Source organism: Anguilla anguilla, chromosome 18 (assembly GCF_013347855.1).
Source record: "Anguilla anguilla isolate fAngAng1 chromosome 18, fAngAng1.pri, whole genome shotgun sequence".
In the NCBI taxonomy this organism is placed as follows: domain Eukaryota; kingdom Metazoa; phylum Chordata; class Actinopteri; order Anguilliformes; family Anguillidae; genus Anguilla; species Anguilla anguilla.
The window spans coordinates 25,955-43,262 of NC_049218.1; the positions used below are offsets into that span (position 1 = coordinate 25,955).

The following is a 17,308-nucleotide window of genomic DNA, read 5'->3' on the forward strand; positions in this document are numbered from 1 at the left end:
AGTTGATTACATTTATATTTGAATTATTACTTATATTTTAACGAATTAATTTATCTTTCTTCAGAAAATTGCATTAAATAACACAATTAGCATACAAATCGAACCTTGAACATGAACGAGCAATGATTTTATTATCATAATTTTTTTCCTGCCTTTTTTGAGAAAAAGCTGTTGAAACATCAGTTTTGCAACGCCTGAGGACACTTGGGAAACATTAAAGACATTACTATTTTGGTAAAACATTATTGTCACTAAAGTCTCAAATGTTTCGTCACGAATTTTTCAAACGCACCCACATCGCTGGAGGAATACCCGCATAATCGCAGATTCCGTTTTAGCACCGCGGACAGTTCCATTCTGCGACGCTAGCTGACACTGACAGCGAGTATATAAAGGGTGAGAAATGGCTGGATCCGCACACCAGCACAGCAATACTGCAGAACGGATTTAGCTACAGTATGCAGTATCTCTCAAGTTCTCCTCATAGGAGAATCAGAGAAGAATATTCACGGACTGCATATCTCGGATCATCTACTTCACAAATATTGAAGAGCTCAACGAGCACTGCGTCTTCCTCTTCAGTCAAAAGATACAGCGTGATGCTGCATAGGGAATTGGGGACGATTCCAACCAACAACCTTGATTTTGCAGGAGATACACAGATGAACAGGAATGAGAAAAAACTGCTTCAGGAAGTCAACCGCCGCTTTGCACAGTTCATAGAAAAGGTTCGTTGTTTAGAAAATCACAACAAATCTTTAGAGAAAGAAATCGAAGATATTAGGCAAAGGAGACAATCGTCTTCTCTGGCACAGCAGTACGACCCTGTGATTAAAGATTTAAGGAAACAAGTGTATGACATTGCCAAAACAATTCGACAGATTGAGGTAGAACTTGATCACTTAGAGGAAGAGTTGTACTCTTTACAATCAAAATGTGAGCAAGAATTTCATTATAGGACAAACACTGAAAGTGGTATTGTGACAATGCAAACGCATATTAATGACGCACATCTATCCAAAACGGAATTAGACAAAAAAGCCCAATCCCTTGTTGAAGAAATACATTTCCTAAAGCAAAAACACAAAGAGGAGGTATCAGAAATGATGGCTCAAATCCACGAGGCTCAGCTTAGTACTGAAACGAAAGGTCCTGGAACCGCAGACATCACAACGGCTTTGAGGGACATTAGGAGGCAACTTGAAGGACGCGCGTGCTCTGGCATTCAGCAAGCAGAGCAATGTTTCCTGGCTCAAGCGGAAAACATTATGGAAGCCGCTGAAATACATCGAAAAACGCTCGAGGCTACGAAGCAAGAAATCGCAGAACACAAGAAGCTGCTACAAACTGAAAACATCGGGCTAGATACATTAAAAGGCGCAAAAGAGGCTCTTGAGAAGCGACTGAACGCCCTCGAAGAAGACCATGGTGCGGAAGTCAGTCAATACCAGGTATCGATAAGTCGTGTGCATTATAATCTTCATGAAGGTATTTAGGCAACACTATCAAAGTTTTGAATTTAGCCATATTTATAGTACAGCATAGTAGTAATCCCAGTGTTATGCGATTTTGAATGCAGAGTAAATGCACCCATTAGCTCAAGGTCTAATGTAAATATGTACTAAACAGTAAAAGCGATTAAATTGTAGCACAATTTATTTTTTATCTTTACATTACATTACATTACAATAACTTGGTAGACACTCTGCAGAGTGACGTAGTGAGTTCAGTGAACGTACTGTGGGAAGGTATTAGTCGGATATTTCGAAAGATGCCTATATATATAGTGTGTGTTTACTAGGTCCAACCAAAGACTTTAAACTTTAGACTTGCTTTTTAAATTATGAATGTTTTGAGTCTTAATAGTGCAATATTATTAAGTCAGATATGGTAGATATAGTGAGAATAAGCAGTTATTCTGACAGACAATAATTACAATGTAGATAGTATAATTGTCTCATGATCTGTGGTTTTAACTTGTGAAATCTGTGTTTTTGCAGGACACTATAAGACGGTTGAAGTTTGAGCTTACAAACTCTAAGTTTGAGATGTCTGGTTACTGTCAGCAATATCAAGATCTGCTAAATGTGAAAATGGCTTTAGATGTGGAAATTGCCTCTTACAGGTAATAATAAGCAAATGTCTGATCTGTGGAAGAATACCAGAAGATAATATAATGTAAATAATGTAACCTAAATAATTGGTATCAATAAAATTCTGTTTTATTATCTTGCTGGTTCCTGATTCCGTGCCAAACAGGTCATGAAACAGGTCACCGAAATACAAGTTTCACAGCCAAAATAATAACTGCACCAAAACACAACTGTAATCACCATAGCAACAAAAATAACTTGGAAGATGAGCGCTTAATACAATTCATTATTATTATTTTTATTAAACCCACAAACCCCAGTTGAATCAACTGTGGTAGTCAAGAAAAAGCTGCCATTTGTTTTAATATTGAGTTTGGATTGAACTAGGTGTGGGTTTTCCTTTAAGCTTCTGACATAATGTGGCCTCAACGGATATTAAAAGTGTTTCATTAAGAACAATTAACGGTCTGTTGAAAATGCGCTTAGAACACATGCTAGAATGCACATGGGGCCCCCACACTGTTTTAGGATATATTCATACATAAGGCATTCATAAGTATATTCTTACTGGATAATGTTAAATGAACATCACAAGAAAACCTGCTATGTTATGTTACCACATAATTGTTACCTTATAATTGTATTTACATTTTATTTTAATTATTATTTGTAACTTCTTTTTTTAAGGCAACTCTTGGAAGGGGAAGAAATGCGACTTCATTCCTGCACCGAGGGCCCAGTGCCATATGTGTACAGACAGTCCCCCGTCTACACACTGCCATATTTTACCATCCAAAGGGGCCGGCGCTACAAGGTTATGCCCCGGTATAAGTTTGTGGAAGAGATCATAACTGAAACAACAAGGGAAGTGGAGCTGTCTGAGACTGAGGAGACAGAGTCCGAGAGATCTAGTACCGAAGGAGCTTGTGGTGATAAAGAGAAGGATAGTGCTGATGGGGAGGGAGAATTGGCTGAGGTCGAGGGGACACTAGAGGAAGAGGATGCTGCAGGATCAGAGGAAGAGCGAGGGGCACCGTCAGCTAAAGCTACAGCCGATGCAGCAACCGGAGAGGAGGATGAAGGTGAGGAAGGTCTTATGGGGACCCGAGGTCTGGCTGATGCAGATGAAAACTGGAAAGAGCAGTGGGCCAGGGCCATGTTAAAACACCAGAGTACTGAAACAGAAGACATGGCAGTACGAACAGAGGAGGGTCATGATGCAGAAAATACTGCTGAAGATACGGGAGAAGGCTTTGTAGAAAAAACACAGGAATACAGGAGCATGGCTATTTTACACGCAGAGCAGCTTATCACAGAGCGAGAGGCACAAGAGAAATGTGTAGGGTCACAGATTACAGACTCTTCTGGGCTCCTAGAGCTGGGTTTGATAGAACAGTCACCCCCTGGTGGCCCTACTCCAGGCAAACCCCAAGAAGGAAATGAAAGAGAAAAAGATAAAATGTTTACGGGAGGGAAAGAGCTGTCCGGGACAAAGGAGACCGTTGAGAAAGAGGTTTATGGCCTAATTAAGGTCAAGGAGTCAGTGCAGCCAGAGCCAGAGATTTTGGCTCACAGTGATAAAGAAAAGCAAACTTCAGATGTTGTGGCGAAACCAGAAGAAAATCCAGCAAAAGGGACAGTGGATCCTGTGAAGTCACCACTAGATCAATTTTGTTCAAGGCTTGCATGCAGTACAAAATGTGAACCAGATGCACCGTTAATCACCATTGCAGCAACAAAAGACATCCCAGAGAAGTGCTTGGAAAGCCTGATCAAATCAGAGGGCATACGCTCTCCAGCAACAACTCAAAAAGCTACACCTGGATTGGAAACATTCTGCAAAAAAGGAACCCACAATTCTTAAAGAAGAACGTTCCAGTGAAATAAAACTAAACCAAATCAGCAGTGATGCAATGGAAGACCCAGGAGAGAAATCACCGGTCACAGTCATAGGTGGGGACATAAAACCATAGAGGATGCATTGCCAGGAAGGAAGACACTGGCTTGAATATATCCTCCAAATCACGGTGGAGTTATCCTCCACAGGAAGAAGGTACGAGAGAAAAAGACAGCAGGAGGATGGAGGACCCCATTCAAAAAATATTTGATATGAAATTTGTCAAACCTAAGAAAAGACACAAAAACAACAGTGTGTCAATTAGAAGATATGTCTCCAAAGATGGCTGAACCAGCACTTAAGACAGAAAAGGCCAAAGAGGTCATTGGGATGCCGGAAACATCCGGCTGACTAAGGTCATAGGATATTCCACTGGGAAATCTGATGACGGCTAAAACAACCATGGAAGCACAATATCCCTCAGAGAGTTCTCCAGTGCCACAGGAAGGGATAATAACAGGAAGCGTTTCCCTGGGATTTGTAAGAGAAGAGATATCCTGGTAATTTAGTCTGAGTATTTTACACACAGATGATAGTTGATTTTATAAAAGGATATTCATGACGAAACCACTTCTCATAAACACAGAAAAAATCATTATGTACAAATGTACTGTCAATCTCAATTTAACATGTACATTCATTTCTGCTGTGCATGAGCCTACAAATAAAGCAATAACTTGTCTTCAGAAAATAAATATAATTTGAATGCTGTATGGTTCCTCTTGTGGTAATGTTTGATGTCATTTATTTTATGTCATTCCTTTTTTATATCACTGATGATCTCACTTGTGTTAAATCTGTGCCAAAAATGCAGTGGTGCCCAGACTGAAAAGATTTATTAAGCAATTCACTCATATCTTTGTACACCAGCAATAAAATGGAATTGCTTATAGACAACAGAAATGAATAACAACTGAGCAATATCTCTGGTTCCGAGCTCATTTCAGGATTATTTAATCTGTGAATGGCTATTTTCAAACATTACATTACAGGCATTTAGAAGACGCTCTTATCCAGAGCGACTTACACAACTTTTTACATAGCATTTTACATGGTATCCATTTATACAGCTGGATATATACTGAAGCAATGCAGGTTAAGTACCTTGCTCAAGGGTACAACGGCAGTGTCCTTACCCGGGAATCGAACCTGTGACCTTTCGGTTACAAGCCCAGTTCCTTACCCACTGTGCTACACTCCGTCCTCAGATGTGACTTTTTTAATGTCACACGCATTAATACGCACACACACACATACAAACACATACACACACACACACACACACACACACACACACATCATACACACAGTGTGCAATATACAGTACAGTGATATTTGAGTGAGCTCACAGCAGGCTTTTTTTCGGGGGTTACACTCACACATGCCTCAGTGAGGACTTACTGTGAACCTAACTGCAGAAAAGCCCCCGCGCATACACAAGTATGCGTGCTTTACATCACCGCACTGATGAATTATCATATAGTAACAGAGCGTAGATCCACTATCAGATATGTCCATGGGTTTAGAAATTAGCATATTGGTACCAGTCCATTCATTTTTGGATCTTGAGGAAGAATAATGTTAGTTTGGTAGAATGTCCTTGTGATGCCTCTCGTGTTCTACTTTGATAGGTGCTCAGCTACTTTTGGTTCAGAACACTAGCCGCATTTAGGAAACTATTTGAGCTTTTCAGCTCTCATTTCTTCTCAATGTCATCAATGAAAATAGAAACCACAAACTTTCTCCTGAACATAGCTCTGAAATCCTAGACCGTATCCTTAACAATGGCAAATTGTGTTACACAGTTGTTTTTTTTTGACTGAATAAAAAAGTACAATTTCTGTTCAAATGTGGCAGTCATTTAAACACAGTTTCCAGCATTCTTTGCCCTCCAAGTCAATTAAATGATCATATTTTCACCCTTCTTTTCAATGTAATTTGGCTGCCATTGTAAATTGACTGATTGATGTCAAGCCCTCAAAGTCAATATATGAGGGTGGTCTACTTCATAGGCTTGTAATGGGTCAAATTTAGGGAAACCATCTTGAACAGAAACATTAATTATATGAAAAGGCTATTGATACTGTAATGCAGTCCAATCTCTGTTGGATTTTTTGTAAATACAGTGGAAAAAATTGGCCCACTGCACAACGAAATGCACAATCCGCAATCCGCCTCAGATCTTCTTGTCTCCGAGGCTCCGTTAGTCAGGTGACGCGTGTCAGCTGATAACCTACAGCACACACAGAACATGGCCGACCTGTCAGAAAACCGATGAGAAAACGGGACATTAAAGCTTCGTTGTAGCGCACAGTCTTAAAAATAAAGTGAAAAGCAGTACCCGAAGAACGTTACTGCCAAAAGGTAAGAACAATGACTCCACGCTAGCTTAGGCAGAGATTGATGAGCTGCTACATGCTGCCAAGTGCTGTAAAGCTAATTGTAGTTCTAGCTAGGGAATAGCTGTACACTTTTGTTCCTTTTTTGTGATATGCGAGCGTTAGCTAGACTAGTTTTTAGAAAATGAAAGTAATGCTGAAAGACAGAGTCAGCCTGCACGCATTTTAGCTAGCCCAATAAGCTAGCTGTGGCTGAGCTTTTCCGTCTTTGATAACTAGAATACGATATCTATGGTTGTTTTGTTTTATATTGTGCGAATTGCGAAGCAGTATTGGTTTTGAAAGGCAAGCTAAGTAACTAAGTTTTGTGATCCAAACTGGCCCGAATTACATTAATAACGCTGGTGGCTAACTAGAAGTGCCACCGTATGGTAGCTATTCTCTATGTAAATATTAGTGTACAGTGTATTGGCTAGCTTTATTGCTAAGCAATTATTGCAGGGCTACCAAATTTTAATTGTTAACCAGCGAGCGAAGTTAGCTATTTCGGAAGGATGTAACAATATCCGCATGCTACTACAGTCTACAGTCGTTGCTGATGCTAGTAATTCTCAATAATTCCGAATGGTTACCTAGATAGTTCCCAGCCTAGTAAGTGCTATAGTTTCTCTGTTAAATGTCATTCAGCAGAAATAAATTTTTAAAAATGCTCGTTTGTTTTTGCGTGACAGTAGCTTGCGAGTTTGAATTAGAATGAAGAAGCTCCAGGTTCTGGAGTTATGCAGTTACAGGCCAGTAGTTATAGCCTGTACCTGTTTTCCATACACACGTTCATTGGTAATGAACTTATGATAAAGCTATGATCAAATGAAGAGAACAGTAGGCTAATCACGAGTTTGCTACATTTAGGTGAATTACTACTTTATGTGTTGTGTGTGGGTGTTGTGTTGCAATGTTGTAATGTGTGTGGGTCTTGTGTTGCCGTGTTCTAACGTGTGGGTGGTGTGTTGCAGTGTTCTAACGTTTGGGTGGTATGTTGCAGTGTTCTAACGTGTGCGTGGTGTGTTACAGTGTTCTAACGTTTGGGTGGTATGTTGCAGTGTTCTAACGTGTGGGTGGTGTGTTGCAGTGTTCTAACGTGTGGGTGGTGTGTTGCAGTGTTCTAACATGTGGGTGGTGTGTTGCAGTGTTCTAACGTGTGGGTGGTGTGTTGCAGTGTTCTAACGTGTGGGTGGTGTGTTGCAGTGTTCTGATGTGTGGGTGGTGTGTTTGTAGTGTTCTAACGTGTGGGTGGTATGTTGTAGTGTTCTAACGTGTGGGTGGTGTGTTGCAGTGTTCTAACGTGTGGGTGGTATGTTGCAGTGTTCTAACGTGTGGGTGGTGTGTTGCAGTGTTCTAACGTGTGGGTGGTGTGTTGCAGTGTTCTAACGTGTGGGTGGTATGTTGCAGTGTTCTAACGTGTTGGTGGTGTGTTGCAGTGTTCTAACGTGTTGGTGGTGTGTTGCAGTGTTCTAACGTGTGGGTGGTGTGTTGCAGATGAGTGCAGTGTCGCCGGCCGTGCCTAACGGGCCTAACGGGCCTAGTGAACAGAACGGGACGGGTGAGCAGGTGTGGGAGAGGCCATGGTCCTTGGAGGAGATTCGCAAGACCAGCGCTAACTGGTCTCTGGCTGCTGACTCTGGAGTAAGACAGAGGAACATGCATCTCGGATCATTAATTTTGAGAATCTTAAATGTTATTGCATTTTTTAATTATGTCTGTTTTTTACTGGGAAAAGGGACATTAATCAATAAGAGTTTCAAACTTAGAATTTCATCTGTACATGAGGGAAATACTTGAGCTCTGCAGATTTTATTGTTTCCATCTTCTGAATACATATGAACACTCAGGCTATTAGCAGTTATAAGGGTTATGAGGCTACATTGTGACAGCCATTAGGATTAAATCTATATGTCCTAAAGATGTTCCAAGCATCTATTCAGGCTCAGCGCAGGTTGCAGGATCTCCCCGGGCAGGTAGATGTAACCCAAGCTGTTGAAGATGGTCCTCTTTTCTAAAAGTCTGTCCACAAATTTCTTTCAGATGTTCCGAGTTAGAAACTTATCTAAAATAACTTTCTATAACAAAAAGGTGACATGAAGGCTACAACTGGAGATTTAACAAGCACTTTATAGAAAAGGTAATAAGCACCGTAGCACAAAATATACTGGGATGCTACAGTTCCAACAAGTTCTATATTACAGCTGCATACACAAGAACCAGTGCAACAGTCTTGTATTGGACTATTGTGTAGTCTGTGTCGGTAACTCACGAGTGTATAAAAAATGGCAGATCAAGTGAAATATTGGACTATTTCAATAATTAAGCAGAAGTTGGCATGAAATCTTGAAATACAGGAGATGTCTCAGATCACATCTGCTCTACAGGAGGTATCTCAGATCACCTCTGCCCTACAGGAGGTATCTCAGATCACATCTGCTCCACAGGAGGTACTTCAGGAGTAGAGTAGGGGGCTCAGTTATTTGCACTGTCACATGCTTGTCCTAGAGCTGCATATAGTTGTCATATTGTGTGGAAATGCGGTCTCGCCTCTGTCTCGCTCTCATTATGGTTTCATCTCGGTCTCCGTAGCTCTTCCTATTCCTCCAAGACTTCTCTCAGAGGATGCTGTCAAAGACGCATGAGATTGAGAAGCAGCTGGACGGCCTAATCCGGGACACCAAGGCCACAGACTGCTGCCTTCACACTGTCTTCAACGACTTCCTCATGCTCTCCAACACGCAGTTCATCGAGAATGTACGTCAAAATGTGCTTCACGCAATCTCCAACAGCTAGTTCATCAAGAACCCATGTCTAAACATGCTTCACATACTTCAACACCTGCTTCATCAAGAGCATGTGTCATTCATCTAGCAATGCTTCACTGAACACCCACTGCACCTTTAAGAGTCTCAGGACAAGCTGTCTCCATTCCTTCATCATTGATTCAAAAAATTGTGCCATGTTTTACAGTCATGTCTGAGAATTGTTGTATCTCTTTGCTGTGAGTGGGCATGTGGGCTGATTGGTTGAATTGTATCTCTTTGCTGTGAGTAAGCATATGGGCCGATTGGTTGAATTGTATCTCTTTGGTGTGAGTGGGCATGTGGGCTGATTGGTTGAATTGTATCTCTTTGCTGTGAGTGGGCAAGCGGGCTGATTGGTTGAATTGTATCTCTTTGCTGTGAGTGGGCATGTGGGCTGATTGGTTGAATTCTACAGCGCGTGTATGACGAGGAAGTGGAGGAGCCTGTGTCAAAACCTGAAGCTACAGAGATACAGCCAGAACAGGTGAGAATCGCAGAGAACAGGGATGCCTGCAGGGTGGAGGGATTTTAACCCTGTGTTACCCCTGTGCTATAAATAGCTTCAGGGTGTTTTTATTTTCAGTTTGAGACGGTTGCTGTTATTGATGATAGTGATGATGATGATCTTTTTTCCCTGGACTGTAAATCTGAATGAGGATAAAGATTGGTGCTGTTCATCATCTCGATGAATCCTCTGACTTGTCACTTGGTCAAAAGCCAAAAAATCTGAAAAAATGGGGAAATGTTTGAACAGATCTAAGATATCTTGATTTTTAATATTTTGGAAAGTACTATTCTAAATGTTTATAGTAATGTTATGGTCGAGTCCACTTGAAATGTGATTATTGACCAGGATTATAATCCTGATGGCCTATACTTCTAACTAGGGAAATGACCTGGATAAGGTAACTGTTAAATAAACTAGACATACCTCGTTCCTATTTCATCCAGAAAATGGTCAAAATTCAACAGAGACATTTGTGATTGCGATTTATTTGCACTTTTTACACACTTTTTAAATGCACATTAGAAAATAAAGAACAGCTTGCATCTTCCAGTGTGAAAGTTCAGTGCTTCTAGTCCAGACAACTACAACCTTACTGAGCTTAGTTTATGCCCTTGAGTATATTATGTGGTGAGGGCTAGGGTGAGGGTTAACCCTCACCCTAACCCTCTTAGTTTCGCGTGGTGAATAGCGCTTTAATTCCTCAGGAGAAAACGCGAGAACAGAAGGAGGCGGAACTCATTCCTAAAGTCCAGGAAGCGGTGAACTACGGCCTGAGGGTTCTGGAATCTGCCTTTGAGCAGCTGGATATCAAAGCAGGAAACTCGGAATCGGAAGATGAAGAAATCGCTGATCGAGTTGAGCCGATACTAGAACCAAAGGTACGTAAATCTTGGGTGCATGTCTCCGTTGGATCCACTGTGTGCCAGTGGAGTGACCCGCTGTTTTAGCAAGCAAAGTAAAAAATTACATTACAGTCACTTAATCCAGAGGGACCTGCTGTTTAAGAGAGCATTAGTGCCTGTCTCTGAGTTATGTGAGCAGTAGTTTCACTCCTGGCTAACACTGGGCCAACTAGTATGTGCAACATCTTTAAAGCATATAGCAAAGTTAACTTATGCCACCCGAGGGCCATAGTACTTAGCATAGATTCATACTGCTAAAAGCCATATAAAAGCATAAAGCACACTGTAACAATCCTGAAGTAATACATAGGAAAACAACTGTTAGTGGAAATAGAAAGGGAGCTAACATACAGTCAGAAGAGGTGGGTTTTTAGTTTTTTGTTGTCCTGGCCTACCTAAGGGAATCACCATTTTTAATTAAACAAAATTATGCATTTTATTGTTTTTGAGGACTGGTGAAGACTAATTCTCTCTCTATAATAAATGGGCTTACAGAGAAAGCTTTCTTTATTTAAAATAGTTTTCCAGCCTGAATGTTTCCTGAGTTTGGTGTGTGTTGATGACATCACTGCTTGCAGGACCTGTATGTGGACAGACCCTTGCCTTACCTGATAGGATCTCAGCACTTCATGGAACAAGATGACGTGGGGCTTGGAGACCTCTCCAGTGAAGGTAGAACACTGTCATTGTCTTAAACACAGCGCCTGGCTGCTCTACAATCTGTACACAAATAATACCATTACAGCTATGCTCATCTTTTTTTACAACATAGTGATTTCATGTATAAAAAATCGGTTTTATTCATTTTATATATAATTGAAAGCAAGAACTTCTGAGCAAGCAAATGTCATAACGTATCATACCTACCATGACATATATTTCTGACATGCTTCTTTGATTTACTTCACAACTGAACAAATGGAATGATTCGTGCATGTAGTTTCAGTACCTGCAGTGGCCGTAAGAGGGCAGTATGAGCCAGCAAATCAGGTAGAGCCATAATGCAGCCTGGCTTCGTACTGTGGATCAGACGTCAGACACCAAAGGAATTAGTGTATTTAGGCAGTTAAAATCACAAATCCTTCATGAGACAATGCTCTGCATTTATAAATGTGTAAACGTTTCTCAGTTATGAAGCTCTCTTGTTTATTTACAGAAATGTCCATAGATAGCGACCGAGACAGCGTCATTGACAGTGAAGAAGATAAGAATGACGATGTAAGACTTCTATGTTTTTTCAAAAGTACTGTAACTCATTATTTCTTGTTTGAATGGTGAAACATTTATCTTTTATCTTACCATGTAAGCTGCTTATTTATAACTCACTTCTGTGAATAAATCACTTACCCTCTATTTGCATGTTCTAAGTGGTAAACATATCCAGCAATAGGTCATGAATTTCTCTTGATTTTCTTTGATGACAGATTCAACAATGAGTGGAAAAATAGTATTTGCCATTAATGAACTGAATTGCCCCAGGCCTTAATAAACATGCAGGGACACTTCAGGGATTCTGTGCTACGATCATAATTTTATGTATTTGTTTATACTTCTTTTACTGTGTTTTTGGAATTAGCAGTCAGATGACTTTGACCAGGATGAAGAAGGACAAGGAAGCATAAAAGAAGTGAGTTAGCCATTTTAGAGCCACAATTGCTGTCTCTCTGAACACATTTGACTCACATATTTTTATTTGCATGCGGAAATCAGGTAGGGACAAGCAAGAAGGCCACAAAATAATATCATTATATGCATCTTATTTGGCAGGATAATGCTAATTCCCAATATTCATATTTATTGCTGTGGTTTCTGGGAAGTACAGAAAGTAGATTTTGGAGGTTGTAACATGAAACAGACTGTGGAAGGGTCATGAGTTTATCTCTTTATCGTACAGAAGTCATCGATCGCAAGCGAGGAGGATGAAGAAGAGGAGGATGAAGAGGAAGACTCTGATATATTTGGAGAATCTGATAAAGATGAAAACGAAGATGGACAGGTACACACTTTGTGTTAGCCTTTAGCACACTTGCTGTGTTAGTGTTTGGTTCTAGGTGAGGGTGGTGTGTGGTTCAGCTGATATGTTGGGTCTAGGTGAGGGTGGTGTGTGGTTCAGCTGATGTGTTGGTTCTCGGTGAGGGTGGTGTGTGGTTCAGCTGATGTGTTTAGTTCTAGGTGAGGGTGGTGTGTGGTTCAGCTGTTGTGTTGGTTCTCGGTGAGGGTGGTGTGTGGTTCAGCTGATGTGTTTAGTTCTCGGTGAGGGTGGTGTGTGGTTCAGCTGATGTGTTTAGTTCTCGGTGAGGGTGGTGTGTGGTTCAGCTGATGTGTTTAGTTCTAGGTGAGGGTAGTGTGTGGTTCAGCTGATGTGTTTAGTTCTCGGTGAGGGTGGTGTGTGGTTCAGCTGATGTGTTTAGTTCTAGGTGAGGGTGGTGTGTGGTTCAGCTGATGTGTTTAGTTCTAGGTGAGGGTGGTGTGTGGTTCAGCTGTTGTGTTGGTTCTAGGTGAGGGTGGTGTGTGGTTCAGCTAATATGTTGGGTCTAGGTGAGCGTGGTGTGTGGTTCAGCTGTTGTGTTGGTTCTCGGTGAGGGTAGTGTGTGGTTCAGCTGTTGTGTTGGTTCTCGGTGAGGGTGGTGTGTGGTTCAGCTGTTGTGTTGGTTCTAGGTGAGGGTGGTGTGTGGTTCAGCTGTTGTGTTGGTTCTAGGTGAGGGTGGTGTGTGGTTCAGCTGTTCTGTTGGTTCTAGGTGAGGGTGGTGTGTGCCAGTGTGAAACTTTCCCTGCTAATTTCAGAGCTCCACTGGCCCTGCATCGTTTGCAGATGAACTGGCCGCCCGCATTAAAGGGGAGGTGCCAAGCAAGCCAGAAGAGGATCGCTCATGTGAGTCAACCTGCCCTTCACCTTTTACTCCATTTCCTGCCCTTAATTATTACATATAACAATCGGTTCATGTACATGTGTGCATTGCCCAAAAAAGATAAAAAATCTGTGAATCTCATTCATATTTATTCATTGCGTTGCTGGTTAAATAACAAATGGAATGCACTCCAGCTAAAGTATTGTGAAATAGTTCTCTCTTCCCCCACACAAATGGTATTGCATGAATTTGGTGTGCTTGCCCCATCTCATCTGCATACTTATTTTTGTTTGTTTCTATCAATTTTTCCAAAGCATTAAAATCCTCCACCTCTGCCGCAAAGAAGAAGAGTAAAGGAAAGAAAGAGCCCAAGGCTGTTAAATCTCAGGGTAGGCCTGACTGCTCACATGATTCTGCAAGGCCACACTGCATACGCGATTCTGCAAGGCCTAACTGCATACGTGATTCTGCAAGGCCACACTGCATACGTGATTCTGCAAGGCCTAACTGCATACGCGATTCTGCAAGGCCTAACTGCATACGTGATTCTGCAAGGCCTAACTGCATACGCGATTCTGCAAGGCCTAACTGCATACTCGATTCTGCAAGGCCTAACTGCATACGCGATTCTGCAAGGCCTAACTGCATACTCGATTCTGCAAGGCCACACTGGGTGTTCCATATTGAAAGAACAACAGAGAAGTAAAAATAGAGAATGGGGAAAAATAAGAGGAGGTTTTAAAATGATGAGCAGGTGTAAGTAAAAAGAGGAAGTGTCCTGCTTTTTGCATTTTGGCATGGTGAATTTAAATAGTGAATCTTAAGCCAGTTTTTCTGGTTTCTACAGAAGCCATCATTTTTAAATTTAAGATATGACAGAGGGAGTGTGACTTCAAGATGGATATTCATATTTTTTATTGATTTCTTTTTTATTCGATTTTTACATTCATAATCATTTTTGATTCATAAAAATCCAGTTACATATACCATATCAAGTGACAATATAGCATTATTGTAAATTGCAGATCATTCCTTATTTATTCTGTTCTCGTGTGACTCACTGCTGTTGAGACTGAACTTTGTAATCTTCACAGCTGCTCCTGATGATGATGACATGTTCAGTCCTCCAAAAATGGAGGATGAGGACTATTCTCCATTTGGCGGGAAAGGCGGTCTGTTCAGTGGAGGGAGGGGCTTGTTTGATGACGATGATGAGGTAGGTGAATGTAGCCTGAATGTTTCCCGTATCATTTCCCTGGCTTTACAAACGAGCCATTGCGTTTGTGCTGTTAAGCCCACCACCACTCTAAGTCAGGGTCTCTACCTGGCTCATTAGCAATCCACGTAGCTAATGTGGCTTTCTTACATTGGGATTGTTTCATGAGAAATGAGGTCCATTTTAGAGGCCAGCTTTAGCCACCTATAGTCTTTGAAATATGAACATACCTCTGGTGGGCCGTCTGGGTAGTGTACAGGTGTAAGCACTCGCCTACCACCGCAGAGACCTGGGTTCAATCCCCGGCAGCGGTACTTCCGGCTTGGTCAGACGTTCCTACGAGCGCAATTTGCTGTGTTCGCGGGTGGGAAGCCGGTGAGGGTATGAGCCCTGATCGTTGCATTAGCGACTGCTACTGGTTGGTCGGGGCGCCTGTTCAGCAGGGAGTGGATCTGGGGGAGACAGCGTGAACCTCCCAGTGTCAGGTGAAAAGAAGCGGCTGGCGACTCCACGTGTATCGGAGGAGGCATGTGGTAGTCTACACCCTCCCCAGACCGACAGAGGATAGCGCATCGACCAGGACACACGGGGAATTGGTATAACAACTAAATGAAAATGGAAGAAAATGGCAAAAAAAAAACATACCTCTGAAAATACACCCTTTCTGAAAAGCATTATGTGTTTTCCACTCATTAATGGTGACATTAATATGTTGTCAGACACGTAATTCACCATTTGGCCATTCTCAGCCATAGGAAGCTTCAAAGTGCTCGGCCAGCATAGCCTGGGGGGTTACATCTGAGGTGTGAATCTGTGTGTCTGCGTGCGTGCCTGCGTGCGTGTCAGAGGGGGTGCCCCTCCTCTATTTCACCAGTTAAAATATGCAGCTTTCCTTTAGTTAAGTTAAGTTTTTGGGCAACTTATAAAGAAGAAGTTTGGTAACAGTTGGAAGTGCATCTGAGTCCTGCATCTATGTCTGGTGTTCTACAGTTTATCTCTGGTTCATTTGGAATCTTCTGTCTTTTGGTTTTTGCCTTTTGGATTACTTTGGGACAAAAGCTGTGGTTTGGTATATTCTCTCATGCATTTCTTGTGTGACTGTCCATGTCTGTAACCTTTGTTAATTGTTTTAAGGTAGTTGAACCTCATCTTTAGATTGAATATTTGTTGTAACTTAAAAAAAATTTCTGGTTGTGAGTTGTACATTTTGATAACGGTTGATCCAAACATTTTGCTCTGCCTATCAACAAATTCGCCGATTTGATTGATAATTCATATCTTTGATAATAATTACCAAATTAAATCAAATAAATATATTTTACATGTTGGGTAAGTGAGGTGTTTTAAATGGTTGTTATTCAGAGTGCCGGACCTCAAACGAGGGTGTTTACAGTTAAAACTGCTGGGTTCGAGAAATGAAACGTATTCCAATTGATCTTCATCTTCCTGACAATGTGATGCTTTTTAATCTGAGTGAAAGTTGAAAGTGTGTTTGTATGCTCTCATAGTTTTTGGGCTTTACACATGAAGGGTGTGTTTTTCGTAAACATCCTGCTTTTTAGAATATTGTAAGCTCTTGATCAGGAGACCCTAGCGGATGGACTCGCGGTCTCAGGCCTCCTGATTGAGTTTGCGGATGTGTTGTATGATGAGGCCGGCCTGTGCTCATGGTAACCAGGTATGCTCGTTGGATACCTGTTGACAGTAAAAGGTCAGTAATTTCTGGGTCCTGTGGGGCTTGTTTCCCAGGGCGATTTGTTCTCCGATGCGCCGAAACACCAGCTGGGGGGAACGAGTCCAGTACCAGCTGCTGAAGGTGAGGCCGACTGCAGAATGCTTCATACTCAGCAGGACCTGCTCTTTTTACTGTACGCAACATTACAGTACATAACCGTAACTGTACACAGCATTACCGTACATAACCCTAACTGTTACATTGGGCATTACAGTACATAACCCTAACTGTTACATTGGCCATTACAGTACATAACTCTAACTGTACACAGCATTACCGTACATAACCCTAACTGTACACAGCATTACCGTACATAACCCTAACTGTTACATTGGGCATTACAGTACATAACCCTATCTGTTACATTGGCCATTACAGTACATAACTCTAACTGTACACAGCATTACCGTACATAACCATAACTGTACACAGCATTACCGTACATAACCCTAACTGTTACATTGGGAATTGCAGTACATAACCCTAACTGTTACATTGGCCATTACAGTACATAACCCTAACTGTACACAGCATTACCGTACATAACCCTAACTGTACACAGCATTACCGTACATAACCCTAACTGTTACATTGGGCATTACAGTACATAACCCTAACTGTTACATTGGCCATTACAGTACATAACTCTAACTGTACACAGCATTACCATACATAACCATAACTGTACACAGCATTACCGTACATAACCCTAACTGTTACATTGGGCATTACAGTACATAACCCTAACTGTTACATTGGGAATTGCAGTATATAACCCTAACTGTTACATTTGGAATTGCAGTACATAACCCTAACTGTTACATTGGCCATTACAGTACATAACCCTAACTGTACACAGCATTACCGTACATAACCCTAACTGTTACATTGGGCATTACAGTACATAACCCTAACTGTTACAT

General features: G+C 41.4%; 2 protein-coding genes across 5 annotated transcripts in view; both read left to right on the top strand.

Annotated features, from left to right (window-relative positions):
• The first annotated feature begins 325 nt into the window (after window positions 1-325).
• LOC118217785 (neurofilament medium polypeptide) lies at window positions 326-4,701 on the top strand. The gene is made up of 3 exons (XM_035399796.1): window positions 326-1,451; window positions 2,001-2,125; window positions 2,781-4,701. Exons 1-3 carry the CDS (start codon window positions 459-461, stop codon window positions 3,955-3,957), a joined length of 2,295 nt encoding a protein of 764 aa, XP_035255687.1. The 5' UTR covers window positions 326-458; the 3' UTR covers window positions 3,958-4,701.
• A 1,506-nt stretch (window positions 4,702-6,207) lies between these two features.
• washc2c (WASH complex subunit 2C) overlaps window positions 6,208-17,308 on the top strand; it is a 34,723-nt gene continuing 23,622 nt past the window's right edge. For 2 of the 4 annotated variants that reach the window (XM_035400765.1, XM_035400767.1), the window contains exons 1-13: window positions 6,208-6,354; window positions 7,866-8,012; window positions 8,961-9,125; window positions 9,591-9,659; window positions 10,388-10,561; window positions 11,164-11,257; window positions 11,742-11,803; window positions 12,162-12,212; window positions 12,480-12,581; window positions 13,370-13,457; window positions 13,749-13,823; window positions 14,529-14,650; window positions 16,400-16,466. In XM_035400765.1, coding sequence (XP_035256656.1) covers window positions 7,866-8,012; window positions 8,961-9,125; window positions 9,591-9,659; window positions 10,388-10,561; window positions 11,164-11,257; window positions 11,742-11,803; window positions 12,162-12,212; window positions 12,480-12,581; window positions 13,370-13,457; window positions 13,749-13,823; window positions 14,529-14,650; window positions 16,400-16,466 — 1,216 coding nt within the window. In that variant the 5' untranslated portion in view covers window positions 6,208-6,354. The remainder of the gene's footprint in view (window positions 6,355-7,865; window positions 8,013-8,960; window positions 9,126-9,590; window positions 9,660-10,387; window positions 10,562-11,163; window positions 11,258-11,741; window positions 11,804-12,161; window positions 12,213-12,479; window positions 12,582-13,369; window positions 13,458-13,748; window positions 13,824-14,528; window positions 14,651-16,399; window positions 16,467-17,308) is intronic. The other 2 variants (XM_035400766.1, XM_035400768.1) reach the window with 2 other exon arrangements.